The following is a 27,456-nucleotide window of genomic DNA, read 5'->3' on the forward strand; positions in this document are numbered from 1 at the left end:
TTCAATGCTTAAAGTATGAAAATAGTTCTTTACTGAATCTGAGTTTCACAAAGATCAAGTCCCTCATTAGTTAAATTGTTAATAAACAGTAATTTTAAAAGTAATAAAAGTGATTTTAATAAAAACAATTTTAAAACAATATAATCAAATCCTTTATTTATTTCCCTTCTCAATGCATAAACATATAGGGGAATGCAATGATATAACCTAACCAGATAAATTCTTCTTGCCTAGTGAGCAGAAATTATTTTTACATGTACTGTTGTGTACAAATCTCTATGTCTCCTTGTTAAATTCAACCTTATGGCATTTCAAGACATTGAGATAATGCACAGCTTCTACTACTGGAAAAGCAGCATTTGGTGAAGGAACATCTTTGTATTATTATATTGACTGTAGTTCGTATGTAATTTGTCTTCTGTAACTGTACCATTCTTTGGACTTTTCTTTCTTTGTATTATAAAACTTCAACTACTGTATTTTTACTTGTCTAAGAACAATGTCCATTCAGAGGACACAGCGGTGGGCTACAGAAAAAAGAAGTCCTTAACTCTTTTTTACCCTAATAATGAAAATAATTACTTCAGAAGTCTACTAAGCACATGTAATATGCATTTATGTCTTTCTGCTACTCGGGAATGAAATACCAATGAACTACCACCCTAGATTTCTCTCAGAGCATAGGTTTTTCTTATGTTTTTTAGTTTTAGGAAAAAAGCATGCACTTTTGGAATACTCTGCCAGTTGTACTTTATGGCATTCCAGAGTAATGCCAATAATGAGTAAGGACTGTGAAGATTTCAGTTTTTCAGAAAGATAAGTAACTTTATTTCGGAGTTGAAATTATAAAAAGAAAGAAAGGAAAACATGAAGGGTTAGGTGTTAAATTGGAAATAGAAAAGGGGAGCTAAACCATAAAAAGACACCAAAGAAATATGGTGCATAGAAATTTTTTGTGTTTGAAATGTAACAAAGGAGAACATCACAGTAGGAGAAAATCGAAATATTAGAATCCAGGAAAATATATTACTGTACAAATGCCAATAAACTTAAAAAGGTGGATATTTCTGCTTTCTTTTATTCTGATGTTGCTTCCCACTAAGGTGTTCTTTGAAAAGAGAGGAGTTGACGCATTTCACTAGCAGTTTTTATTGTGTATATGAGTATGTGTGTGGTATTAGTTTTCTTCTGTGCTATCCACTACTGAGAGACTCTTTATTTTTCTTTGCGTAATAAAGCACATAATAGCCTGGATTAGCTAGATTGTAGGTGATAACAGATTGGAAAGAAGTGAATGATGAAGATATAGGACACCACATGTGTATTAGTTTCATATGAATTATTTCTTGTGAACCCGTTGAAAGTGGGTTGGAAGAACAAGGATTCAGTGAATGAACTTCGTGTGAAAGACTACAATAAATGGCCAGTGGCTAAAGATAAAGATAATTTATGATATTTAATGTTCAGATTTGATTCATATTTTAAAAAGCATATGAAGTGCCTGTGTTTTGCAGGCTATGAAATGAGACATTTCTTGCCTGCAAAACATAAAAATAAACGTAAATTCAGTATTTATAGAGCTACACATTTCTGAACTAAAGTCAAACGTATTTGATAAATGTACATTAGATTTTAAGAAAGCATTCATTTTGATAAGGAAAAGCAGAAAAATAATGAAACTCATCAATCTACCCATTTTATTGGAGAAACTAAAGGCTATCAACATGTCAGGCTCTAAGACATTAATATAGGTGGACAATCGCACCTATGGTTAATCTTTGTAATGTTCAACTTGTGAAATAATGAAATGAAGTTATATTTTCTTACATTTGAAGTTGTGGGCAAAAAGTAATAGCAATTTTTTAAAAGCAGCTACATTTGAGCCAATGTGTTGTTGTATGTCCATGAAAGAAGCCGTGAAATTAATTCTGCTCTTGAAGACAGCACTTTCTAGCTATCATGAACAGGCTGTTGTAGCCATGTAATTTTCTGCCCAGAGACGGTGTCTCATTAGCCTTTAGCAAGATTCATCTATTAATGAAAGGTGGAGAAAACCCAAATAGGTGCTCCATACAGTGAGAAGGTGCATTTTATCAGACGTTAGTGTTCTTAGGTCGCCTGGGACTTGGTATCAAGCACCTGCTCCTCTCCAGAGTAGAAGTTGGGTTGTTGTGGATCCATGCATGAGGAGTCAACTCCTGTTGACATCTCTTAGCTTCTGTTGGTCCTGACCATCTAAAAAGCAGCAAAAATTTTGCTTTTGTGATGAAAAGAAAGTCCTTTGTATCAGGGTTTTAGTCTGTGGTATTCTTTCTCTAGGAAGAATTGGTTCAGAATTTTAAGGTGAACCTCCCTGGGCCTCTAAGGACAGCTCTTAAGATATAACAATGATCAGATTTTTTTTTTTCCTTCTTTTGCTTATACCAAACTGCCATCTATTTATAGACCCTGCTACTGTGGTATCTGAAGAGTCTCCTATTGTTCTTAGTGGCACCACCTATACTAGACCAAATTTTATCAGACTAGTGTTGGTGTATCCCTGATTTTAAACACTTGAGTAATCCTGTTAATGTAGCCAGGCTTTTCTGAAGCTGATGGGGTTTTCTCTTGGGTTTTTCACAGAGGTGCTTGAGCATTTAAGAGAATTTGAATCAATCTCATTTTTTCCTCTTGTACTCAGCTGGCTTTGTCCTTTCTGGAAAAGTATTTTTTTTCCAGTTTAATTAAAAAAACAAATGAAAAAAAAAAAAACACTTTATTTTTGAAAGAACAAATATAACTAATATATTTTAAGATTATTATTAATTATAACAGGTCTGTTAAGAGAAAATGAATTGCATAAAATGACTAGCTCACGTTATAAATGTCAAAAAGTTTAGTGTTTGAACTCTCAACACATTTAGGATATCACCTTGGATCTGGTTCCTCTATAGCAAGATGTACTGAAAGAAACAGCATGTTTCTTAGTCGGGTAAAAATTGCATGAACTTTGTTTGAGGTGGGGTAATGAGGATCTGGAATTTTTGCCAGTTCTTCAAAATATGTGATTAAGTTTAAATAATAGTAAGTACTTTAATCTGTTTTACAGGATCTCTTTTCAATCAACGCTTACGTTTACGCTCAGAAGCCCCAACTGGATATCCACAGTTTTGAGGGTACCTTCACACGGGTAAGTAGTGTATGTAAACACAGTTCTACTTGTCTCTTTCATTTCTCAGTGTAAATGAAACCTACACGTAGTGTCAACATTGTATCAGATCTTTCCTTGACTTCACTGAAGTGTTCTTGTCCGTGTTCCTGCCATGGCTATATACTTCGTATAAAAGATCTTCTTTTACACACGTATTGCAGAAAGCTGATACAAAAAGAATATCTGAAAAAAAGCAGAATCTGAGAGCTGAATATTTGTTGGTTGACATCACCATAATCTTTTTACGTGAAACCTTTTGAAGGCGGTATAGTTCGTTTCCAGGCATCTGATGTATTGTTCACATATGTCAAAAACTGACAAGTTGAACAATATCAGTAGCCTGATACAATGCAATTGCTAGTTAGTGTGAGATGAAAATGTGCCTTGCTTAGGAGTATTTCTGTTCAAGGGAAAGGTAGTGCTTCCGAAGTTTGGTTTTCTCAAAAAGTAAAATAAAACTAAAAGCTACTTATGGGGGCTTTATTGAATCTCCTCTCCGGAAATAATTATATTCAAAACTGAATATGAAAACGACAATGCAGTAGTATCTGAGACTTTCTCTTATTTTCAAAAGACAGCCTGCTAAAGTTGACCCTTTAAAGCAGGATGTCCTAATAGGGAGTAATTCTTTTTTAAAAATCAATTTACAGTTTTGTAGCATTATGCCAGCAGCTATAGTGAGAGTTCTGTTTTTCTTATCCAAACTCTGTGGTGTTAAACTCCTTTCTCTTCATAGTTTGTTTCTAAAATAATTTGAGAGAATTAACTGCTGTGGAGGTAAAGAGAAGGGTTTTTTATCCGTGACTCAAATTGGTAATAGATTTTGTTCTGTAATTGGACTTCCAGTTCACAATTCCAAATACACTGATGAATGAGATATTGCAGTTGCTGGCTCTCAAAGACCAATTTGTACCAGTTACATAGTTCATGCCGTTTGTCCACACCTTCTAAAGCAGTAAGCAGCGGTGTTTACTTCAGCCTTGTATTGAGCAATTGTCCAAATGAAACTTCTATTAACAGCTGTAAATTCATGTTATTCCTGTCCCAGTGACTAAGTGTATACTTTCCTAAATATAAATGGAATTCTTCAGAGCCTTTTAACAACTCTGGTACATGTAATTGAGACCTTGAGAAATCATCACTAAACAGTTGCTCCCTGTTATGGGTCCTGTTTGTACATGTAATAAGAGCTGTTTGATTCAAACATCCTAATATATGTAAATAACGGGGATGAATTTTATGCTTTCAGGTTTGCATATATATTTTTTTGGATGCTTCAGTAGGAAGGACAGTTTAAACTGAACTTGAGTCTGCAATGATCCGAGGGCATTTGGTTCACAGTGAACCATAATAAATATTTTTAGAAGGTTTTTTTTTTTTTTGTAATGGTGGACCTTTTGCAAAATGTTGGTTTAGGACACTTGATTTATCTTTCTACTTTTGCTGTGAGCCCTTGCTTCTTGCAATAAATCAGTTCTTGCATCTAATTTCTATTTTATGTAAAAGTAAAAAAAATTAGTGTGCTTAGTGATGCTAATGCACACATTTTTTCTACTTAAGCATTGATGTTCAAAGAATTCTCGCAAGGCTAGGTTGACAGGGTAATAGCACATTGATTTTTCTTTTTCTTTTTTTCCCCCCATTATGAAGACAGAGTGCTAACAATGTAAAAGACAAAGTTAGATAATTTCAAAAGGTGCGTGACCATAAAACAAACCAGAGACGTAGGTGCCCAGCTCTGGAGTTTTTATGAGCGAGCAAATTCTCTTAAGTACTTCTCCGTGAGAAGCACGGCCGCAAAAAACCTGAGGGCCGACGGTAGATACCTTTTGCAGTACACCTGCACAGCCGTGTCGGGAGTCGTAAAAGCTCTGGTGTACTCTGTTGATGTCTGCCAGCTTCACATGAGGTTGTTTTCTGTTGTTCTGTGTGGATTTTAGTGTGTGCATGACAGTAAGGGTGTGTCCTTGCACGAACATGCAGGGAAGGATCATGTCTGGCCTTTAAATAATGGCATAAATTTATTTCTCTCTTCCTCTTACCTCTTCTGGACAATGTATCAAGAAACAATTATGAGCTAAATTAGTGTTTTTTGGGGTTTTTTTTGCGCTGAGGGCATCATCCATGTCTTGACTGAGCTTATTTTTAAATAATCATCATAATAACATTAGCTTCCATCTGATGTTCCTCTGTAGGCTTGATATATTAGGAAGCTGTTTTATCAGTGCTGAAAAAACATGATGAAAGCAAGTCTGTAGAAAAGCAGTGAAAGGTAGCCACGCTTCTTAGCCCAGCTTTTACCACTTGGAACCTGAAGAGTACTCTAGAGTACTTACATCAGTGTGTACTGGCATGGCGAGTATTATTTAACCTTTGCTTACTGTTCCTGTGTAGAGACATAGAAATTCTGTCTTCTGCTTTTAACCTGGTTTTTGTTTAAATTTGGGTTCTTCTTTCGCCATTCCCTTAAGAATATTTTCCTTTAATTTCTCCTATATTGCAGCTCTGAGCTGTTACCTCAGTCTCTTCATTTGCTCTGAAATGTCTTATTTCTTTATAGTCTAATAGAAATCTTGAAGAATGAATTCCATTAAGTTTAGTTCAACTACTTTAATAACCTTTTTTTTTCCTATGGTACAGAACTATACAATATATAATAATTTTTTCCAATATAGATGCAAAACTTGATGCAGGTAGCTGTATTCATTTATGAGTGGAATCTCTGACCTGAGATTCTAATTATGCACATTTCCCTGGATAAGTCTTATGTTTATTTGCTTCATATTTAGTGTTAAATAATTGCCTGTTTTGAAGCAATAGTTGTGCTCACTTCAGTCTGGCTGTAACAGCTATACAGACAGCCTGACTAGGGAGCTAACATGGTTAGAACCAAATCTGACCCTGTTCAAAACACATTTGCCAGTAAAAGGAACATAACCAGAAGAATTAACTGTGGAATTGGTGGGGGGAAGGAATCTCTTTTAGTGATGCAAGTAAACTAATGCGTATTATTCCACTTTCCTACAAAAGTTGGTGGGCATTGTTGTGCTGGATCCTGTCAGGCAGGAACAGGGTTAGAAGGGGTCCAATAGAAGTTCATTGGTTCACTCAATGGTAGGTATTTAGACTCAAAGGCCTCTGTCATTATTTGGAAAATTTTGTAATAAGTTGTAGCTTTGTCACCTTTTAAATGACTTCTTGAAATTTGTCATGATCCGTGATCAGCTATATTAAGAATTCAGGACTGAGAGTAGGATATATATTCAATTTTTATTTTACTGTTCATCTTTCCTTTTTCTCTGCACATACAAGAGCTACAGACTAATTTTCAAATAAGAACTGTCAACAGTTTAAACCTCTATGATCAATATTGCACATGGATGAAAAAACTGAGCCTGTATAGAAGCTTGAATACAATACTGAACTGCACTATTCTGGTAATGAATTTAATTCAGAATTCAAAGATCAATAAACATAGAACTGCCAAATGAAATTCAACCCAGCAGACCTTAAGTGGAAACTTTGTCAGCTGGACAAAGAAACCCGTGTATGTCAGCTTCCTGCAACAAGTGTGAGTGATGGATTTCATTTACTCCAAAACATAGATTGTTCTGTTAGCACCAGAAAATTTACAGAAATTTCTCCTTACCACAGGCCTGGTCTGATTCAGGAACTGAGGTCTTTGTTCCTTCTCTGCTTCCAGCTATTCATACTATGTTTCCAAAAGTAGAAATAAAAATAGTATGAAACAGCTAAATTCATAAATACACTATTTTTTTTTTTCATTTGAGTAACTTATGACAAAGGAAAAATAAGGCTAACTAATAATCCATTTGGGTATGGAAGGTGTGGTATTTGGGAAATGGAATGAGCTGTAGAAAGGTGAAAATGTTAGATGAAAGTGTAAAGACATGAAAGGATCACAATGAAATAAGCAGAACCTAAGTGACCAGCTAGACCATTCTGTTGATGAGCATGAGTGGAAAGAGAGAGAGCTCAGTTGATGTTTTCCTGTTTTGAATGACCTAAAAGAAGGTGTTTTTACTAAGTCTTGTAGCAGGTAGACATTGGACAAGTGACTTTTTCCCGGCTGTGCTATCAGCTCTCCACAATTACTTCAGGGCTTTTGGTTTTTTTTCATTTAATATGGAAGAGTTTCATAATTCACTGTCTTAAAAATATGCTAACTAAAGAATAAGGGAGAAAAAACGATTTTTACAGCTTAGTATCCTGCTCTTGACGATACCCAGAGGCAGACTGCTGGGAAAGAGAAAACAGCTAGAGTAAGGACATGGTAGTGCCTTCTCACAAGAGTCTTCTGTCTCCTAACAGCTCAAGATGTGGGAACATCCTGCGTTAGAGCTGATTTCTCTAAGTAACCTGCAATGAGTTTTTCTTCTTTGAACTTACCTAGTCCACTCTCGAACTTGTGTAACCTTTTAGCATTCAAATAGGAAGACGTTGCACAGGTTCATTTAATATTTTTGTGGAGGGCAATTGTCTGTTGCTTTAATTTTGCAGTCTTTATTTATGACTTGTTTCTTCTTTGGTAGGAGTCAGCAGTATGTATCATCCTGTTCTGGGTGCCTGTTTTGTAGCTGTCTGTCATACTCCTCATTAGAGTTCAGGTTTAATTAGTCACACCTGTATGGAAGCTGTGTTGATCACCCCTGTTGCTCTTTTTCAACATTTTGCAGTTCTTTTTATTTTCAGTTTGGAATAAGGGGAAGGGAGGAGGAGTTGAGAACTACATGGTAAGGACTTGGGCAGAATGTGCAGTTCTCTGTAGTAGCATGATTTGGTGGTGGTGGTGGTGTTCTGGTTTTTTTTTTTTCCTCTCCTCGCGATTCTAAGCATTTAGCTTGCCCTTGGCCATTTAGTGGTTTGGTAGATTTGTAATAATTCCAAAACGTTCCGAAATTTGGTTTTGGGTAGTCATGTCAGTTTCTGAGGAGTTTTGATCATCTCAGAGCTCATGAATTGGTGAGGCTGGGATGTTTTCTTTCTTTGTGTGTATCACTTCACATGTCACTGTATGGAATGTCATCTGTCTGCTTTATTCTAGGATATATTAACGTAGAACATTACCCCATTGTTAAATCATAGATGTTTTTTCTATGACTGTTTTGTTCTGAAGTTTTACTTTAGTCTTATGAAAAGTTACAATATAAGTTATGTGAAGATATAGCAGCAAACATTTCTTTGAATTCTGTGGCTTTTTTCTGTATCTCTAATTCTGTACATTAATTTTGTGTCAATGGCTAGTTAAAACACAGCGTTCCTGTCAAAATTCAAATTTTTTCTTTGTTCTGGAATTCAACATAATAAAAAAATTACTTTAATATGATTGCAGCATTAATAAGCGGTAGATGGGAAATTATCTCAGTGTTTGGGGGAAGCTATTTAGAGTCCCACTGTGAAAACAGGTATTCTATATGGTACCTCTGAGGGCAAAATACAAGATCTTTTTCATCTATTGAGACTAAACTCATTGCAAGTATGATATTCACACCTGTCCTATCACTGCATGTTGATGATTATAAAAGACTGACCCATGCATTTCCATAAGGTTGCAGTGATTGAAATATGGGCTATTTGTGGTCAGCTCTTCTTTTAGATGCATCATCATATTTTAGACCTGGTGGGGACTCCTCTGACAAATTTCAGCAAGATTTACCCTTGAGGTACAAGAGTGAGTTCTTGCAAATAAAGTATTTTCCTTGTACCCCTGTACGTTGTTTTCAGTGGATCTGTTTTTTCAGTTGATCTGCTTTCTATACAGTGAGAAAATCCACAAAGTTCTTGTTAGAATACTAGGGCAGATTTTTTTTTTTTTTGAGAGTCTAATGATAAGCTGAAACAGTTTGAACTATGCAGAACAGTTTGTGGATGATAAGAAGTAATCAAGGTTTGCACGTGTGTTGCTGACTGAGAAAAATCTGTGTATCTCGTAGCAAGTCATGTGAAATTAAGACTCCTGTTTGGTGCCAGGCCCACCATTTGGGTTGAAAGTGTCAGCCTTTCACTCCTATCACAAGTGGCTAATCAGCATTGTCTGGTATGAAAGAATTGTGGGAAAGTTGTCCTGTTAGATTCAGAAATTCTTGAAAAGCCCATGACAGGACTGAAAAAATTTAATAACTGGTTTCAACTCACATATGACCAGTTTGTGTCCGATTTCTGGCCTTGTAGAAGCAGATTCTAAAACCTCTAAGTAAGCTTCATGTGAAAACTTACTGCTGGATATGGTTGTGTTTCAACATTATGGGTGTAGAACAGTGGTATAGATGGCACTCTCTTCACTGACTGCCGTGCCCCAAACTGCTGCACTTGGTATTTTGACTACATAAGTGACATCTTCCTCTGGAAGAACTTGCATTTTTGGATAATTTCTTTTTAGACTTATATGTCTGTACGCTCCTTAATGAGACTTTCAGAAGGCTGAAATAATCACAGAATTCAAATAATTCAGGAACAACTGTCAAGCAAACCAGGAACCTAAGCATTATGAGTTAGGGGGTAAAGCAAGTAATTCTTGCAGTAATAATTCCTTAGGTAAGAATCAGAAAATAATTCTCCTTTTTCTTAATTTAAGGTTAATTGTACAGACCACTGATTATTCTTCACAGAATCACAAAATATTCTGGGTTGGAAGGGACCCCCAAGGATCATTAAGTTCTACTCTTAAGTGAATGGCTTGTACAGGCACTGAACCTGCAACCTTGGCATTATTAGCTCCATTCTCTCACCGACTGAGCTAATCTCAGGGTCATCAGAATTTAAGTCTTGTTTCAAAATTTGTGGTGTTCTTAGGGCTAATTCCATATTCTCCCTCTCTTCCCTTCTGTTTTTGATAGGGTGGTTCTCTATGCCTTTTAAACAATGTTTTTCCCTCACTTAAGGCAGTGAGAACTGTAGTTTCCTTGCTTTGGATCTTTTGAAGTACGCACAAAAACATCTGTTTAGTTTGAGATTTTTCTTTTTTAGAAACAAAGATTTCTGTGCGGCTCATATCGTGTTTGGTGGTTGTTTCAAAACAGACATGAAAAATGGATGTAGGTTTTTGACAATTATTGGCAATATGTAGAATTTATTGTGCACTTTGATAAATCAGCCATCCCCTTTTCGTGCGACATGTTTAGCACAATCTGTAATCTGATCAAATACACCTGATTATCCAACCTCTCTAAAGTTTCCTTTAGTTGTAAACAGCACATTCCACAGCTGCTAATGAGTAACAAATCTGTACATGCTCCAAATTGATTATGAGAGATTGTTTACAATCTGTGGATCAGTATTGCTTGGGAGGAGAGAGGTGAGAAGAAAAAAAAAAAAAAGTTTGAAGTAATCATGGAATCAATTTTCTATTGGAAGTATTTTCCCATGGAATACATATTTTGTAAGACAACACAAGCCTGCATTTCTTTTTAAAAATCTAAATATTCTTCCCTGAAGCTGATATCATGTTGATCAGGTGCAAAATTATGATTACCATAACTTACTGTATGAATTATAGATTATTTAAATAGAGAACAGGGTATTAATTTTTAGTGGTTACCTTTCATAATTCCCTTTAACTGCTTGCTACAGCAAACTGTTCTGCCGTTTGATACACCTGAGGAAAAGAATATATTCCTTCTAAAACACATTTACTTTAGTTCTTTGAATATACTTGGATTTAGGTAGTATGAACTTCAATCACTATTTCACTTTTTGGGAAATTATTTGTGCATATATAGACAAAGTATGTGCAGTGAATGCTATTATACTGTGATTGATACAAGGGTGCAAGCATCCTGTGCAAGTTACTCAAATGGTTTGGCGTGGTTCTTAACGCTTTGTGATGGTGATTTACTTACTAGGTGTTCATATTTTTAACAGGAAGACAGTGATCCTGCAGTTCATGAAAGCCTAAGCATAGAAAATACGTTATGGGCAAGCACTGTTGTTGCTTCAGGTAAGTGTTGCAATAGAAAAGCTGCTAACAAATTTAAAAACTGCTGTGGGATCATATCTTTATTTTTCAAAAGCCATTAATATTTCACGTTGTAAAATATCTTTGTCTTCCAGGCTATTAAACTTTTGCCTTTCTACCTTCTCATTGGTTTCATCGTGCTACTCAAAATATATTCATGTGTTTATAAGCCTCCTTAATAGCTTTGGGAGTTTTTTTTACTTACAGTTTGCTCTTCCAGTAGTGCTATCCCTTGTACCCCACTGAAGTTACTGACCTTTCTGATTTAGTTAAAACTTCATGTTGTAAGGTGCTCTCAGCAGCAGCTTCTGAGATGGTTCTTCTTGCTGAAAAGCAAGAGTGGTTTTGCATTTGTTAGGAGTCTTTCTTTTATATACTTTGTGCTTAAAATCTTTTTTCAGGCAAAATCTTAATCAGAAAGAATAGATCAGTTATATAGTTATTTAACTGTAAAACAATGGGATCTAAATATTAGTAATGTTTCATATATGTCCTTTAAGAGCAGAAATTTATTTTCTTTCACTTTTGCTCTGTGTAAGAAAAGTCAGAAGGGCTGTGGTTATTCTTCTGCACAGAATGACTCAGAATAAGGAATTGGTAAATGATTTCTAAAAAGAACTAAGATTTAAGATGGGGAATCGGAACAACTGGAAACATAAGCTGAGAGAGTGGGGGAAGAAAGTAAAGAAGGATCTCCACCTAAATGATAAAGTTAGTGCCTACTATGAAGACTTCTTACATCAGTGAGGGGCCTACCATAAGGCTGTGGGAAAGAGATTAATTTTGAGAAGGTTGCAAAGGATTCTGTGACTGAGCACTCCTTTCCAGAGTCTGAAAAGGTAGTCATGTTCTTTGATACTTAGTATTGTTGGGCTTGATTGCACCGGAAAACTATTCTCTCTAAAACTGTCAAATGCATGCCTAAAGTTGTCCTCAGTTAGATTTTTAACTTACATAGCCAAGATCTGTTGTTTCGTGTAAAAAGATGTTTCTCATCAATTATAAATTTCAATACTGTGCAAATTTGAGTTTTCTTTCCCCAAATCTATGTGTGGGGGAAAATTACACTCAAAAAGTGTGCATTTGCAAACTCACTAATTCTGAATTAGTAATGTTGAATTTTAATTGAAAGCTGTTCATGTTTTCATTTCCAGGGTAGGTGGTTTTGTTTAGAGTTGTAGCTGCTGACAGAGACCTCTTGATCTGCCAGCTAAAGTTAGCACTCATGTTAATGAAAACAGTGTTCCTTAAAATTTATACCTTAGGGTATCTTTGGGTTTTTCACTTCTGAGGGGTCTTATGAAAGTCTAATTATTTATTAAGGACTTAAGTTCATTAATGATGGCAGTAGAAAAACACAAGAAAAGATAATTCTCTTGTTCAAGTGTAGTTTTGAATTGTGGAATAAGACTCTAAGGGAGACTCAGTGCAAACTCACTGAGTGATACAAAGGAAGAAATATAGAATGACTCTTCAAGACTGCAGCCACTTCTGGAGGGAAAAATAGCATGACCAAGAAATTAAAAATGATGTCCTGATATGGATACAGAACATGGCTTGAATTAAGGCAGCAGAGAAAAATAATTCCTTCACTAATTGATTTTGTGACAATTATTATACCTTAACTTTGGCATATTATTCATTTCACTTACCTCATTTCATGTATTACCTACAATTTAATACCGTGGAAATGTGCTGCTCTCATGTAAGTACTGCAGCTATTAAGCATGTAAGAATTCTGTTTGGGTATTTCCTCATTCTGTATGGCATCATAAATCCAGATCTTAAGAATTACTCAGCACCTCTGTAGAGGTAATTTTAGCATTTGGTAGGACTAGGCCTTTAACAAAAGGTAGGAAATTATTCTCTTCAGTCTGTTGCTTATCTCTTAAGATATTTATAAGGTCTTACAGGTGCACTGTGCATGTAGTCATGAGAAAGACTGTAAGGCCAAACATCTAACAGATTGTCAAAATGTTCTAGATTTGGTTGACGACGATGTATCATTCAGTTGTTTTCATCCCACTTCCAATTTGAATGTACATAGCTAAGTTAAGGATACTTGATTCTAAGGTAGTTAAATTTGTATTTTTTTTTTAAAGTAGACTTCATAATTGAATTTCCAAGATTTGTGACAACTGAAAATCTGAATGGAAATGCTTGTCACTGTCTGACTGCATTATAAACACATATAAGCTGCCTTGCTTATACCTGCCATGGCTGGATATCAAAGGTGGACTCTGCCTACACAGGTTTGCAGACACCTCTGCATCCCCTCCCCTACTGTGATCTATCACAATCCTTGATTTTATCTGAAAAATTTAGTGGAAGGTTATACTTGCAGACAACTTCTGCAGACAAGTGCCTCTTGGATTGCCATGAAAACAGAAGAATAAGAAACCAGTAGCATGTGAAAGTTTGCACTGTTTTTCTACTCTGTAGATAGCTACCTCACCCGCAGTTGCATCTTATTTCAGTCTCCTTAGTGCCTAGGTTTACAGCTTTGTACATGCTGATATTCTTTTAACCAGTGAGTATACCATGTCTGTGTGCAAGTCAGATATTCCGTTTACTTTGCCACTTTGATTCAAGAAGGTGGGTTTGTAGCCTGTGCCCAGTCGGTAGTGGGTAGAGCTCCACCCTGCAGTGTTTACTGTACCTCTCTTCATTTCACCAAAGACTCCTCAGTATGACAGCCTTTAATGCAGTCTGGCTTGGAAGGCTGCTTCCTTTGGTGCACTTTAAGCAGCCTGGACATCATCTGTTACCAAGCCAAGCAAATGTGTGACCCACTGGGACTCTGTTCTGTCCTTGCCAGCCCCTGGTAGGTTGTGACAAAGCATTCTTGGTCAACCTTTATTATCTGGGCATACTGCTGAGTGATGATGTCAGTCGCAGGAGTGGAGACCAAGAGCTGCATCACTGATGTCCGGGAAAGGAACGCGTAGCTGAGTTGCAGATACAAAGTCTTATTTAATTTTCAAGAAGAGGACAATTGTAGGGTGAGGTGGTTCTCCTTTCAGTGATTAAATAAATGCTTTATTTCCTGATACTCTCTTCGAGGTATTACATTAACACCATTGCATCAGGTTGGAGAGCCCACTGTCTCCAAGATATGTGTCATTGCTATTTGTTGAGGTGATACAGAGGGTCAAGGTCAGGCTGGGAAAAGCTTTTGGGCAATTGCATGGGGAATACCTCAGAAAACATCAGCTGTGGTTGCTGATGCCCTGACAGGCCTAGAAGAGAGAGACCACAAATCAATAGTTTTGCAGATCAGTAACAGTAAATTTAAGTATATAAAGGCTTCAAGGAGTCTTATCAACAGTATCTTGAATGCAGGTTACCAAAGCTCATGAAAATATCAGGATACTACTATAATGAATTCTGCAGGAAAAAAAGAAACAACCACCAACACCTATTTCTAGAGCAGTACAAATGACAAGAAAAGTATTTGCTGTAATTTAAGACTTTTTATTTTCTTTTTGAATTTTAGGAATCATAAAAATTGGTTTAACAAAATCATGTAATGTCAAACAACTCAAGAATAAACTATTGCACATCCTTTTTTATATCAGAAAAATGAATACAGTAAGCTAAATGGGCGGGGGGGGGGATCCATTTTGCCACACCTAATATACCCCCAGTCGTTCTAGTTTCAAAATTGATAATCAAGATATCTAAAGTGAGATTTCTACACAGAGATATGGTGACTGTGTGTGATGGTTTTACTGACCATAGAAAGCACAAAGACTAACCTGCCAGGATCACACTGGAAGCCTCTGGCAGGGGTGGAAATCAAAGGCCTTTCTCAAGTCCAAAGCATGCAGACATCCTTTTGTTATTCTTTAATAAGTGAGATGGGAAAAAAATATTCGGACTTCTTCCACTTACAGGCAATACCTCAGTGGGTTTCAAAAAGATAACAGCAAGGTATGGAGTCTGTCATTCATAGTATCACTGTGAAATTAATAATACTGCCTGAAGGAAAGGAAATTTTGGTTAGTGAAAACTTGAAAAACTGCTGTTGCTGGAGAAACAATTTTAAATATAACCAAATAATTTAAACCATCAAGTAAGTATTCTGAAAACCTCTTAGTTTATCTTTAAATAAATTACTTATCTTTCAGTTCATTTGTGCCTGTGGCATCAGTGACTGTGGTGTTTGTGTTTATTGAAAGCTTTGGTGTGTTTCCTTTCAGAAAGGGAGAGAGGAAAGTCAGCAGTTACATTTTAAAAGCCCTCAAAAGGTTCACTACAATAGGGACTTCAACTTTTTGTTCTCCATTTGCAGTAATGATCAGTGTGGTTCAAATGCTAAAGAAGATAAGAAGATAACGCAGTTTTCTGAGAAACCTGCTGAGATATCTATTAAGAGGAGATTTGTATTAATGAAATTTTGTCGTCATTTCAGCAGGTGTCAGTCTTGCAAAGTTATTTTAGATAAAATCAGAACAATTTGTATAACTGCACAGCTGTAAAAAGCACTATTTTCTGCCAAGTCCTGCAGATGATTTCAATTAATTTGCCTGCACTCTGGTTTTTATATGGTTCACATAGTGCTTGGGAGAGACCAAACACAGTGGATTCAGAGTATACCTATTTGTGGGTGTTAATTCTTCACTAGTCCACTTCTGCTTTTTTTTTCCCCCCAGGTCCACATATTTATTTTAGTGGTATCTCATAATTTCTCTGTCCTCCATTACCACTTTGTCTTTACCTATTTGCCCAGCTGACTTGAGACCCAGTTTACAGAGGCCCCACACATAAAAATACATGAGTCATTGCTTTTAGTAAGCCCAGACTTGCAGCTATGCTCCCACAAACCCCAAACTGGGTTCATTTTTTTATGTAAGACACAATAGTCCCTGGTACACAACCACTGTGGGATGAAACAGAAATTAGGCTTGGAGTTCCCTACACCAATGTACTTCAGGTCTAAGGAACCCTTGATTTACCACTGATATGGTGCTAAGACCGCAAAAGTTTAAAATCTAAGATGATCTTCTTAGTACAAGTAGCATTTAGTAGGATCTAACCAAAATTCCGTTCCAAATTCAAAATGGAGTTTATCCGATTTTCATCTTTGAATCCAATTTCTCAAGGAGCAGAATATGAGACAAGTAGGACATCTTGTTTTCCTGAACTGCAGCAGCCTAGCCAGGTGAAACTCGGTGGGAAGGTACCATCTGGGATGTAGAAGTCTTCCTCAACTTCTATTGAGCTAAAGATCTACCACGACAGAGATCGTTGGAGAGTGCAGAAGGGGATTCCCTACGAGAATTCCCTGCGTCGAGTGCATTCTGACAGTTGGGCAGAGCTCAGCTCTGAGGATCACTCCAAAATAAAGTGCCCCAAAGGGATGTATGGGCATTGGTTGGAGAACAGTTGAGTTCAGAAATTATGGATCAATGGACTATTGGAGGAATTTTAGGGTATGTCAGGGGCATGTTACGTATATGTTAATGTATAGATTTGCGTGTGGAACTCTCAGCAGAGGCAGACTAGCTTTGGGGAAATTATCCTGTCAAGGGAAATTGTAAGAAAAAGCTTTAGTCTGGAGAGGAAAATAAAGAGAAAAAACATTTTTTAATTGTCCAGGAGGTGTAATGTTTTGTGTGTAGATTCAAAGTTTTTGTTCGCATTCTTTTTTTGGCTGGGACAGAGAGAGTTAATTTTCTTCCTAGTGCCTGGTACAGTGGTGTGTTTTGGATTCAGTGTGAAACTAATGTTGAAAACACCCATGGTTTAGTTGTTGCTCAGCTGTGCTTACCAAGGGCTTTTCAGTTTCCCATGCTCTGCCAGGGAGGAGCTGCACGAGAAACTGTGAGGGAGCATGTCCAGGACAGCTGACACAAACTGACCGAGGGGATATCCCATCCCAGAGAGCTTCATGCCCAGTATATAAACTGGGGGGAGTTGGTTGGGAAGGGCCGATCGCTGCTGGGGGATGGGCTGGGCATCAGTCAGGAGGTGGTGAGCGATGATACTGTGCATCACTTGTTTCTCTTAGGGTTTTTCTTCTTTTTTTTTTTTTTTTAATTACAGTATTTATTATCATTAATATTGTCATTAGTATTATTGGTATTGTTGTATATTTTACTTTATTTCAGTTATTAAACTGTTCTCAACGCACAAGTTGGAGGGTTTTGGTTTTGTTTGTTTTTGTTTTTTTCTGAGTCTCCTCCCCATCCCGCCAGTAGCGCACTGAGGGAGAAGTGGTCAGTGAGCAGCTGCATAGACCTTAATTGCCATCTGGGAACAGGACACACTCTTATTTTTGAGTAAATGAAACTTCTTTCCTTTAATGCCAACATCTTTAACTATTATCTTTTTTTTGTTTGGGTATTACCTGCAAGACCAGTGGTAGCAGATCTTGCATGTGGTCCTGTGTGCCACAGACAAATTAACTTAATGTCAGACAAACATGTAATACTTTTTTTAAAAAAAAACTTTTCTGGCAGTTTCTGACAAGTTCCATTAATTATCTCTTTATAGCATAATGACCTCCAAAAAAAAAAAAAAAAAATCATGTTGTTTGTTAGACTGCCATAAAGCTATTTCAGGTCACTCAATAAAGTAATAGAAATAAGAGGGATGTTTTATACAAGGAAGTGTTATAGTAGCATATTAATAAAACCCCTGAAATTTTCTTTACTATAAAAATTTATTTAGTGATGCTGAGGCCAAATTTTCCTGTACCATCCTGTAAAAATTGACTAAAAGGTAATTGAAACTTGGGAATCATTTTTATAAGTTAATGAACAGGAGAATATTTTTACATGGGATTCTATCAAAGTGATTAATTGGATGAACTAGATTTTCATTAGAGATGACAGAGATAGTAGGCCATTTGTGTGTCTTGTGTTCAGCACCATTTTACTCATTTTGTATTCCTTGCACAGTTGTTTATGCTGTGTGTTAACTTCTGCAAACAGTTGGAGACAATTTTAAGTTCAAATACAACTTTTTAATACGTTAAGTTAGGAGTATTGTTTCCATAGAAAAGAGGAGAAGCATGTAATCATTTTTATGGATGTTAATCACAGAAGTTATGATAATCCTTTCATTGTCGATTATGAAGAGCAGCATTCACGGTACTATGCATAAGTGTTTGGGCTTTTTCGTACAATTGATCTGTTCAGGGAACTGTAAATTATTGCACGTTCTAATTCAGGCAAATTTTCTCTTATTTACTAGACACCTCTGTTTTACTTTTTGTTTGTTTGTTTTTCAGGAACTGTAATTGGTGTTGTTATTTACACAGGCAAGGAAACACGAAGTGTAATGAACACATCCAATCCAAAAAATAAGGTAAGTTAGTCTTACTGTGGGATTTCCGACTTCTGTTTTCACAAAACTTAAACATAGATGTACCTAAGCCCCAAAATCTGCAGATTCTTGCTCTGATGTATTTTATTTTGCTGGGCTGATTTGAATTTTGTTACAAGAAGTGAATTCTGCTGCAGTCTCCTTTTGGAAGTAAAATTATTCTTCTTTTAGCTTGGGGCATTACAGGTACTAATGGAGGCATTTGTCTTTGAAGTATCAGTGTGCATTTTCATACTTTTTTACTTCTGTTTTGCAACTAAATATTAAATCTCACTTCATCTCTCTCAGATAATTTTACCTTAAAGTATTTGGCCAAAGCTACACGGTAGTTTTAAGGAGTGTTTATAACAGACTACTGAAGTTTGTTTGGGTTCTCAGAGGAGGTAGAACACAGTAAGTGAGGTTCTATTCAGTACCCAGAACACTATTTCAGGGGTTTTTGCAAGCAATGAAAACACTTTCAAGAGATTTTTCTGTCGATAAGATGCCAGAAGTTTGAGTGCTTCCCTCTGTACAAGGTTCTTTCAGTTCTAAACAAGGCAAATAGCTCTTCACTTAATTGGTAATGTTCTAATGTAAGTTGGGGAGGGCCCTCAATTATAAAGAAATAAAACTTCAGCTGTGGGCTGTATCTTACAACCTAGACCTGTGTTTAGTAAGGAGATAATTACATTAAGAAAGGAAAAAATTATTGCAAGAGGTTTAGAAAAAAAGTCATTCGTGACAGGTTGCCATTTTCACGCCATTCATAATAAGTTGCTCTGAGTAGGAACATCAAGAATGAAATGATAATACAAATTGCTTGAAGCAGTTACTGCAGTCCCCTGAGTGTATTGATTTGTGTTTCTAATAAAGAGATGCTTTTAAATGTCTCATTGACAGAGACAGGTGATATGTACCATTACGTGGATTAAAATAGCCATTTATTATTTTAATCTTTGTAACGTGCATTTTAAAATAATAGAGTGAAATGGAACCAGAATGTTTATGGTGCATAGTTATTTTCTGTTCTGTCTGACACAAAGATGAGCCCTTTAGTAATAGAATCTTTCTCTTAAGAATTCTGAACATTTTATGACTAATAAATAATTCTCACAAGTGTTTAAAATTAAATTAATGTAGAAAATTGATAGTAGGAGATTGCGTGAGATGGGAGTTGTATGAGATTTTTAGGAAAAGTTTGTTAAAAATTTTTTGCTTGAATATTTCACACCGAAAAGTGTGATAAAAACATAAAAGGGTTTGTTTAAAATTTCCCCAGTGTTTTCAAAATTATTATTAATATTAAAAGAGTTGCTCCGAATTTTCATCAGCAAGATTAAGCAGCAGATAAACCTGGAGAAAAGAGATCCAGCTGCATGTTGACAAGCTGCAGCGCTTCTTACTACTATGTGTATCACCTTTAATGTTACAGCTGCTAACAATTAAATGCTGTGTGCTGTGATCTTCAGTGAGAACCTAAATAAACTTAAAATTTTCATGAAGCACTAAGAAGCAAAATACTGTGTACACATGCACATACACAAACTTAACAGAACAAAATCCAAATAACAGAGTCTAGAATAAATTGAATTATCTAAACACTATCTAAAATAATTAGCGTAGAAGCACTTATGGGGAGATTTAGACTGGACGTTAGGAAGGGCTTCCTTACCAAGAGGGTGGTTCAAGCCCTGGAACAGGCTTCATGGAGAGCTGGTTGATATCCCAGGCCTGTCAGTGTTAGAGGTGTTTGGACAGTGCCCTTAATGCCATGCTTTAACTTCTGGTCAGCCCTGAAGTGGTTAGCCAGTTGGACTTGATGATCATTGTAGATCCCTTCCAACAGAACTAGCCCGTTCTGTTCTGTTTAGAAATCATGCTTTTAAATAGCGTTTTATCTGCCATTGATAAAAGAGGTGATGCTTGTCTAACTAAACTGTACTCAGAAGTTGTCCAAAGGCTTTTCCAGGAGTCACTGACCTATGAAGATGTTCAGTCATCTAAATATGTATATTTATTTGTTCCTTGGAAGCATTTAGTTCTTTGTATCATAATTAGCTTATTGGAATCTAGTAAATGTGAAGAATGAGGTTTATTATAGTATGTGTAACATTACTTACTTTAAATGCCTGTGCCTTGGTAATTGCTCTGTAGAATATTTCAAAAATGTAAAAAATTTGAATGCTGCAAATTGACATTGAATGCAAACTGAGCAGGTGAGGACTTTCTCTAGGGTCTGCTTTCTGCATCAACTGCATCAACTCTGCATCAACTCTTTTTAAATTAATCTGCAAATGTGTAAATGATTCCTGTGTGCATCAATTCTTCAACAATAATACTGGTGTGAGTTTTTTTTCTCAATGGACTGAACAACCTTGTTTAAAGCAGTAGCCAACATGTAACATGACCAGTAAGGATGCATTTGGGGACTGAAAACAGAAAAACACTAAAGGCTATCACAGACGAGCAAGTGATAAAATGCAGTACTGCAGTGTAAAAAATTAGTTGTCATTTTTTAACACATATTTTTAACTGTATTTTTCTGTGAAGTTAGCATCATACTGTTTCTGTGTCTTCTACCATGGGGGGAGATCGGTTTGCATAGTTCTATAAGATGAGATGCTGCCTGTAGGTGATGTTTCATGCTAGTTAGCCTTGCAGAAGGTAGACAAACAGTAGCCAGTACATACCTCCTCTGTGTATTTGGGAATCTTCTGGTGTTTTCTCAAGCTTGATAATAGTGATTACATGTTAGGTAGGGTGTGTAGCATTAGGAGCCAAAAGGAGGACAAAGGAAGTCTAAAATGGTCTTTGAGATTAGAAGATATATTACTGATGAGAGATTGAAGATTTGAACATTAAAAAAAAAAAATTTTTGTTTCTAACTTGCTGAAGCAAAATTGAAATTACATTGATATATTGTGCTATTGTTGCAAACTTGAGAGGAAGTAAGTGTGCCCCCTCTTCTGCCTTAGGAAAGAATTGTTTCAAATACTATTTGAGACTGGTTTAAAATGGCACATTGTCTCTCTCTACTGCTCTTTGACAACAAATAAAATTAATATTTTCTTGTACTATTTGTGGATGTGCTTGTTTAGAATATAGTTCAGTGATGCTGTTGTCTTCTGGCCTTGGGAGAAAGCAAACACTGAGATCTGTGATTCTCGATTTACATTGTCAAACTGAAACTCCTGTGTCCAGAAATAAGAAAGAAATACATAGGCTTGACTTTTTTCAGTTCTCTCTTCATTGAAATACAGATAAGTGCTTCAGTACTACTTCTTGATGGAGAATAACATTGCTGCTCTACTTTATACTATAAACTTGGTTTTTCTAATGGCGAATTTTTAGTTATCGTGCTTAAGGGTAGATGCTTTTTGGCTGAATGAATATTAAAATTTGGAGATGAAGACCTGCTCTATAAACACTCAGCAGAAGAGTAAAACTGAAATAAGTTTAAGCAAACTTACATACAAAAAATAGTGAAATGTATGTACCTGTTCAAGCATGGAGTTGATCTCTGTATTAAACTTAGAAGGATTTATTGTGTTTGCTGAAGTATTTAGTCATTCAAGCAACAATTTTCTTAACTTAAAGTCAACACTTAGTTGTTTTATTACAATTGTAAAAATTGTTTCATTGCCTAAGGATGCAGACACAGTCTGAAAAACACAAAGATAGAGAGCATAGAATTTTCTTAATGGATCAATTCAATATGTTTTTAATTCCAAACAATATAAAGAAAAATTATTTCTGGCAAGGTTTAATTTCAGTCTGAAATGATATATGTTCTGTGCTTTAGATAAATGTAGAAATGGTAACATCAACATTATAGTGTAATGGCTCTCTGCATTTTACCTCATTGGCAGTCACATCAGCTTACTCAGGAATGCAGTTCCAGCCTTTAAAGGAAAAAAAAAAAAAAATCAGATTGAATTGTGCTCCTCACAATGCTGTAATCAGTAATCAATCCTATTTGGATAGATATTCTTAAACCTTGGCTTTCTGGATGAAGTTGGACTTGTCAATGCTAAAGGTCATTTATAGGTGTTAATTAACCAAGAGGGAAATTAACAAACTAAGGTTATTTATTTATTTTGTCTGGCATTTTGCAGTGTTCTCATTCTTACCTATTTAAAGTGCAGAGCAGTTTTTTGTTATCTAAATTCAGAGTTGCTTTTGCAGCTTTGGTCTTCGTAGAAAGCAAGATTGTTAGCACAGCCCTTCTGCAAATGTGACCTGTTTCCGTCAGTGAAAACAGATTTTGGGGGTAAAATTAAAAAAAGAAAAGTATACTTGGAGGGAGATGGAAATAAATTCCAGGGAATGTATTTTGTGTGCTAAGATTGAAACATTAAAATTACTAGGACTTTGCTATATATATATATATATATATATATATATATATATATATACACACACTCATAATGTACACAGTACATCAAAATGACTAGAAATTATCTTAAATGGAAGTCCTGAGAAATCAGTAGCCTCTCTAAAGAAGCTACAGCATGTAATCTGCCTAGTGCACTTCAGATTAGTATAAAAATAGTTTTAATGTTGCTAATCCTTACAAGCAGCATTCAAAACACTTTTATTTTTGCCTTATTTTATGGAATTCTACATCTGCTGTTAAGTTTTAACATCAGAAGTAAAACTTCATAGTAACCATTCAGTGTTCATCAAAATAGTAATAATCTTTTTACCCTAATTCTTAACTAGCCTGAAAGCTAACTCCTGCGTGTCTTGTGCGTTTGTTATTTGTTTGTTGTTTTTTAACAAGTGAAAATCTAAGAACAGTTATTTTCTTTTCATGTGTATGTGTTTCGGTTATTTGGAAATGGGCTCACTGGTGAGCCTTGAAGTGGAGAATAATATTTCTATTCTGGTAAATTGAGGCAAACTCACTTTCCACCCTCTCTCTTTCTTATTCTCTCCTCCCACAAAATTTCTTCCTGGTGTTTTGTGACCCGATTTGCTTCTCTGTGTTTAAAAGGCTTGTCCTTCTCTTTCCCCCTTTTTATGGGGATAATTTTTGAAAAAAATATTTGCTAAAAAAGGGCACAATTCCCTCCAGTTCTTTATGTGGAGTGAAATGGAGTGGCTGGAGCAGTTTCATGGTTCCCAGAAAGTGATACCACTTCACCAACTTCTCTATTCAGCATAGCATTTTTAATACTCAAAATATATGCATTTCCTGCCTTGACATATTTTTTGAACATCAATAAATTTGGTTGTCCAACATCTTGTAGTAGCATTAGTAAGCCATTCTTATCCGTTCCTCCTCAAAGACTGACATTTCTAAGTCCAACTCGCATTTCTGCTCAGAGATTCTTCATAAGGACATTGGCTTTATCCTGCTGCTACACTGTTATGCAATAACCCAGTACCTTCACTTGCATGTTTTTCTTATTAAATGGATAATTTGATGTTCATAGTCTGTTTGAGAAGAATGGTTTTCTGTGGCTTTATGCCTGAAGGGTCTGGGATGAAAGCAGAACCTTGAAAACTGTTATGTGATTCTTAACGACAAATGTCAAGGACTTACAAGAAAAAGGTTTATGTAGCACTTTTTATTGGAATATAGTCTGCTGTTGTTAATCCTCCTAAAAACTACTCTTTGTAGGGATAAAATTGAGAAAGCTGTCACCCGTAGGTAGTAAGTACTCCCCATACTTAGTCTGTCCCCTGACACAGAGCTTCTGTCCAAGAAAGTGCTTATCTACCAGCTTCCCATGAAGTATGAGAATCCTTTTTGGTGTACAGGGGAATTCTTGGGAGCAGACCACAAGGAAAAACATGTAATATAGTGCTGGTGCTTTTCTCTCCATGTGCTCTCATCTCAACATAGGAAGAAGCAAAAGATAGAAAATAGAGTAACACCGTGAAAATCCCAGAGCGTGTCAGCGAGAAGAATGGGACAGGGTTAGATAAGGAGGAAAACAAAATACTTTTTTCTTGAAAAGTTTGTGAAGAAAGGGCTGAATGCCAGAGGAGCCACTTTTTGTTCCAAAACCCCCAAACCAGGATTAGAACGTAGGAATGCTGATGCTTGGAAATGGTCAGCAGTGTTTTGGCAAACCAAAAGCAAAATTTCTCTGTCCTTCACTCTGAGACAGAAAGAACATCTACCTACTTTAATTACCTTTAACTCCACTGACTGCAATAGCTAAAGTCTTGGGTTTACTGTATATTTTAGAGTTGATGGCAAGCAATTCCACTGATTTTGCAAAGCCCAGTAATGTATTCACAGCCGTAAAATTCCTACAATGTTAAATTCATTCCTTATTTTAAGAATATAGAAGGATGAAATTTGATATGTTCCAGAATGTGAATGACTAGTCATAAGCCAGTTCTGAGATCTCTCTCTTGGATACTCCCATTAAATTTGCTTGGATTTTTTTCTCTTTTAGTATGTTTAGAACATGGATATGTTAGAATTTGTGTCAGCAGCTCAGTGTCATTTTGCATTGGTGTTTGAGGAAGGATCAGTGTTGGAGTATACCATTTCTGCAGTAGTCTGTTAATCTATGAAAATAGACTACTCTCACAAAATGGTCTGAACAACTCTTCAAATGGATCAAATTATGGAATAGCAACAACCTGTTGCTCATTCGTGAGAAATGCTGTGTATTTTACCAGTAGCGAACTAAACTAAAAGGAATGTGGTAACATTTCAAATGATTATCATTCTGCAAAAGACTGTGCAAAAGGGAGATTCCTTGCTTGTGTGGAGTATCCAAGTGAGCTCCAAAAGAGGCAGACCCTGATGGCTTTTTCCTCTCAGCTGCTGCATCCACTGCTGCTAATCAGTTGTGGGAGTTTGCTTTTACCTTTACAATGCTCCTTATGGCTTTGTTGCCTTTCAGAATTTAATCATGCCATTGGCAAAATGCAGCTGCTGGGAGCTGGGGAGAGTAAGGGGCAAAGGGCATGGCCTCTCAGAGGTATATTTGTTACCTTATCCAGTGAGTTAGAACTGCACCACCTTCATAACGCTCTACCTACGAGGCCTCGCTTGCAGTGTGCGAGCCAATGTGGAGGTGACCAAAATACTGGAAATCTGAAACCTTGAACTGGTACGTTCAAAGTATGTTAATTATTTTTTTTTTAAATTATTATGAAAGAAGGATGTCTTAAATGGCAGATACTAGGATCTCTTCAGAAGACCTGAAGAGACTTCTTGAAATAGATGCTTATCTGATGCTCACATCTTTTATTTGGATGTTTTACAGGCGTTAATTATTGTTCAGCTGGATAGCCTTCTCTTTATGTTCAGCAAGTACAGAAAAATAGATCTTTTGTGGTTTTCATTTATGCAACTTAATAATTTATACAGCTGAAGTCTGATGTATTTCTCCAAGTATTGGAGGCTCAGTAACCATCACAATTCACATGACTTGAAATATCAGTCTTATAGTGATGAATATCTAGAGGGAAAGTTCTCTCCATATCAGGATATAGTATTTGTTTTGATGTAGGCTGAACATAGTGATCATAACTAAAATAGTTTACTTAGTTCTGTTTGCATGCTTGAACTAACAAGCTTGGCATATTCTTAACAAATATGATCTTTGCCCTTCTTTTCTTTTTACCTCAGTTCAGAGAGCAAGCCTGTGGATACATTTAGCATTATGATCAACATTCCAGCTTGTACCAGATGAAAATAACGTGGGTTTGGTTGTGGATTAGTTTGCAAAAAAATGGATTGCTCCTCATATTCTCAAAGCTCGTTCCCTTCCCATCATATCTCTTGGAATGCATCCCAAAACACTATTTGTACAAAACAACATTCAGTTTAATTTCTTCTATGATTTGGAGATGTTGTGAAATCTTTTCTTAATCTCATAGTCTCCAAGGAATCCACTCAAATATTTTCGTTCATAAAAGCAAAGATGGATTACTTGTGACTCAGCTGAAAATAAGATTCTTACTGATGCCTACTGAGTTTGAGGCTTAGGCTTTTTTTGTTGTTCTGCCTATCACAGCTGTTTTTTCTAGTTTAAGTTTGAAAGTGGTTGGGCAGTTGTTAAATTCCTTTTTTTGAGGGAAATGTTGAAAAACTTTTTGGTTCACCTTGTCCTAATTCCCTACTACATGTATGATTTCTGTTTCACAATGCACCAGCACCAGTCCTCTGCTTTGTATTCAATATCCCTTTCTTCTGACTACTTTCCCCCTTGACTTGTTCTACTTTTCCACCCTGTTATTCTGCTCTTTCTAATGTAGTTCCACCTACTCCTTTTTTTCTTTCATCTCTTAAGACATCTTACACATCCTTGTTTTTTTCTCCAACCATGCATCTTGTTTGTGAAGAAGAAAGTTTAATTCTTTAGGAAAATTCAATTATCAAATAATATTCTTAGTCTGCCAGTTTTAAAAATACTGTCGTAGTGAGTCTGCACCCATTGTGCAACAGTGATTTTCACGATCCTGGTTTACGTCTCCAGCTCTGTCTGCGTCTGTCCATGTGCTCCTTCCTCCTTAGCCTATCCAGCATTTCCTGTTAAAGCTTCTCTCAGTGTAACTCGTGACTTTCATGTGCTGTGCTATGGAGCTGTTGGCTTCAACTTGTGAATGCATGGTTGATTTCTTAATGGTTTTATGCATGGGAAGAGATTCACCATGAGCAGCTGAGTAGCCATTACATTGACTTTATCTAAACACACTTTTGAAATTCCCAGAGGCTCTTCTGGCTGTTACATCTACCTCTTATTCTCACTTTTGGATTTCTGTTTCTGCTATTATTGTATCATTATTTTATCTGTTTGCTGAAATCAACTTGGCTTGTTCCTTGGCTTGCTGAGGTAGTTTATGCAGTACCCGGTGCAGGGGGGGGGGGAGGGGGTCTCTCGCTGGATTTGCAGGTTAAAAAAATTGAAGCAAATCTGTGTGTTTTTATAGATTCGGGGGGTGTGGATGTGGGGAGGTAATTTTTGCAAATGAGATGCACCTAATTGTGCTTGAGTTGTGAAAC

General features: G+C 36.2%; 1 protein-coding gene across 4 annotated transcripts in view; it reads left to right on the forward strand.

Annotated features, from left to right (window-relative positions):
• Positions 1-27,456, forward strand: part of ATP9B (ATPase phospholipid transporting 9B (putative)) — a 158,455-nt gene that overhangs the window by 71,128 nt on the left and 59,871 nt on the right. For all 4 annotated transcript variants that reach the window (XM_027886517.1, XM_027886519.1, XM_027886520.1 and 1 more), the window contains exons 9-11: positions 3,089-3,169; positions 11,072-11,147; positions 18,403-18,479. In XM_027886517.1, coding sequence (XP_027742318.1) covers positions 3,089-3,169; positions 11,072-11,147; positions 18,403-18,479 — 234 coding nt within the window. The remainder of the gene's footprint in view (positions 1-3,088; positions 3,170-11,071; positions 11,148-18,402; positions 18,480-27,456) is intronic.

Source organism: Empidonax traillii, unplaced genomic scaffold (genome assembly GCF_003031625.1).
Source record: "Empidonax traillii isolate 1590-97213 ecotype Southwest subspecies unplaced genomic scaffold, ASM303162v1 scaffold189:size1549363, whole genome shotgun sequence".
Taxonomy (NCBI): domain Eukaryota; kingdom Metazoa; phylum Chordata; class Aves; order Passeriformes; family Tyrannidae; genus Empidonax; species Empidonax traillii.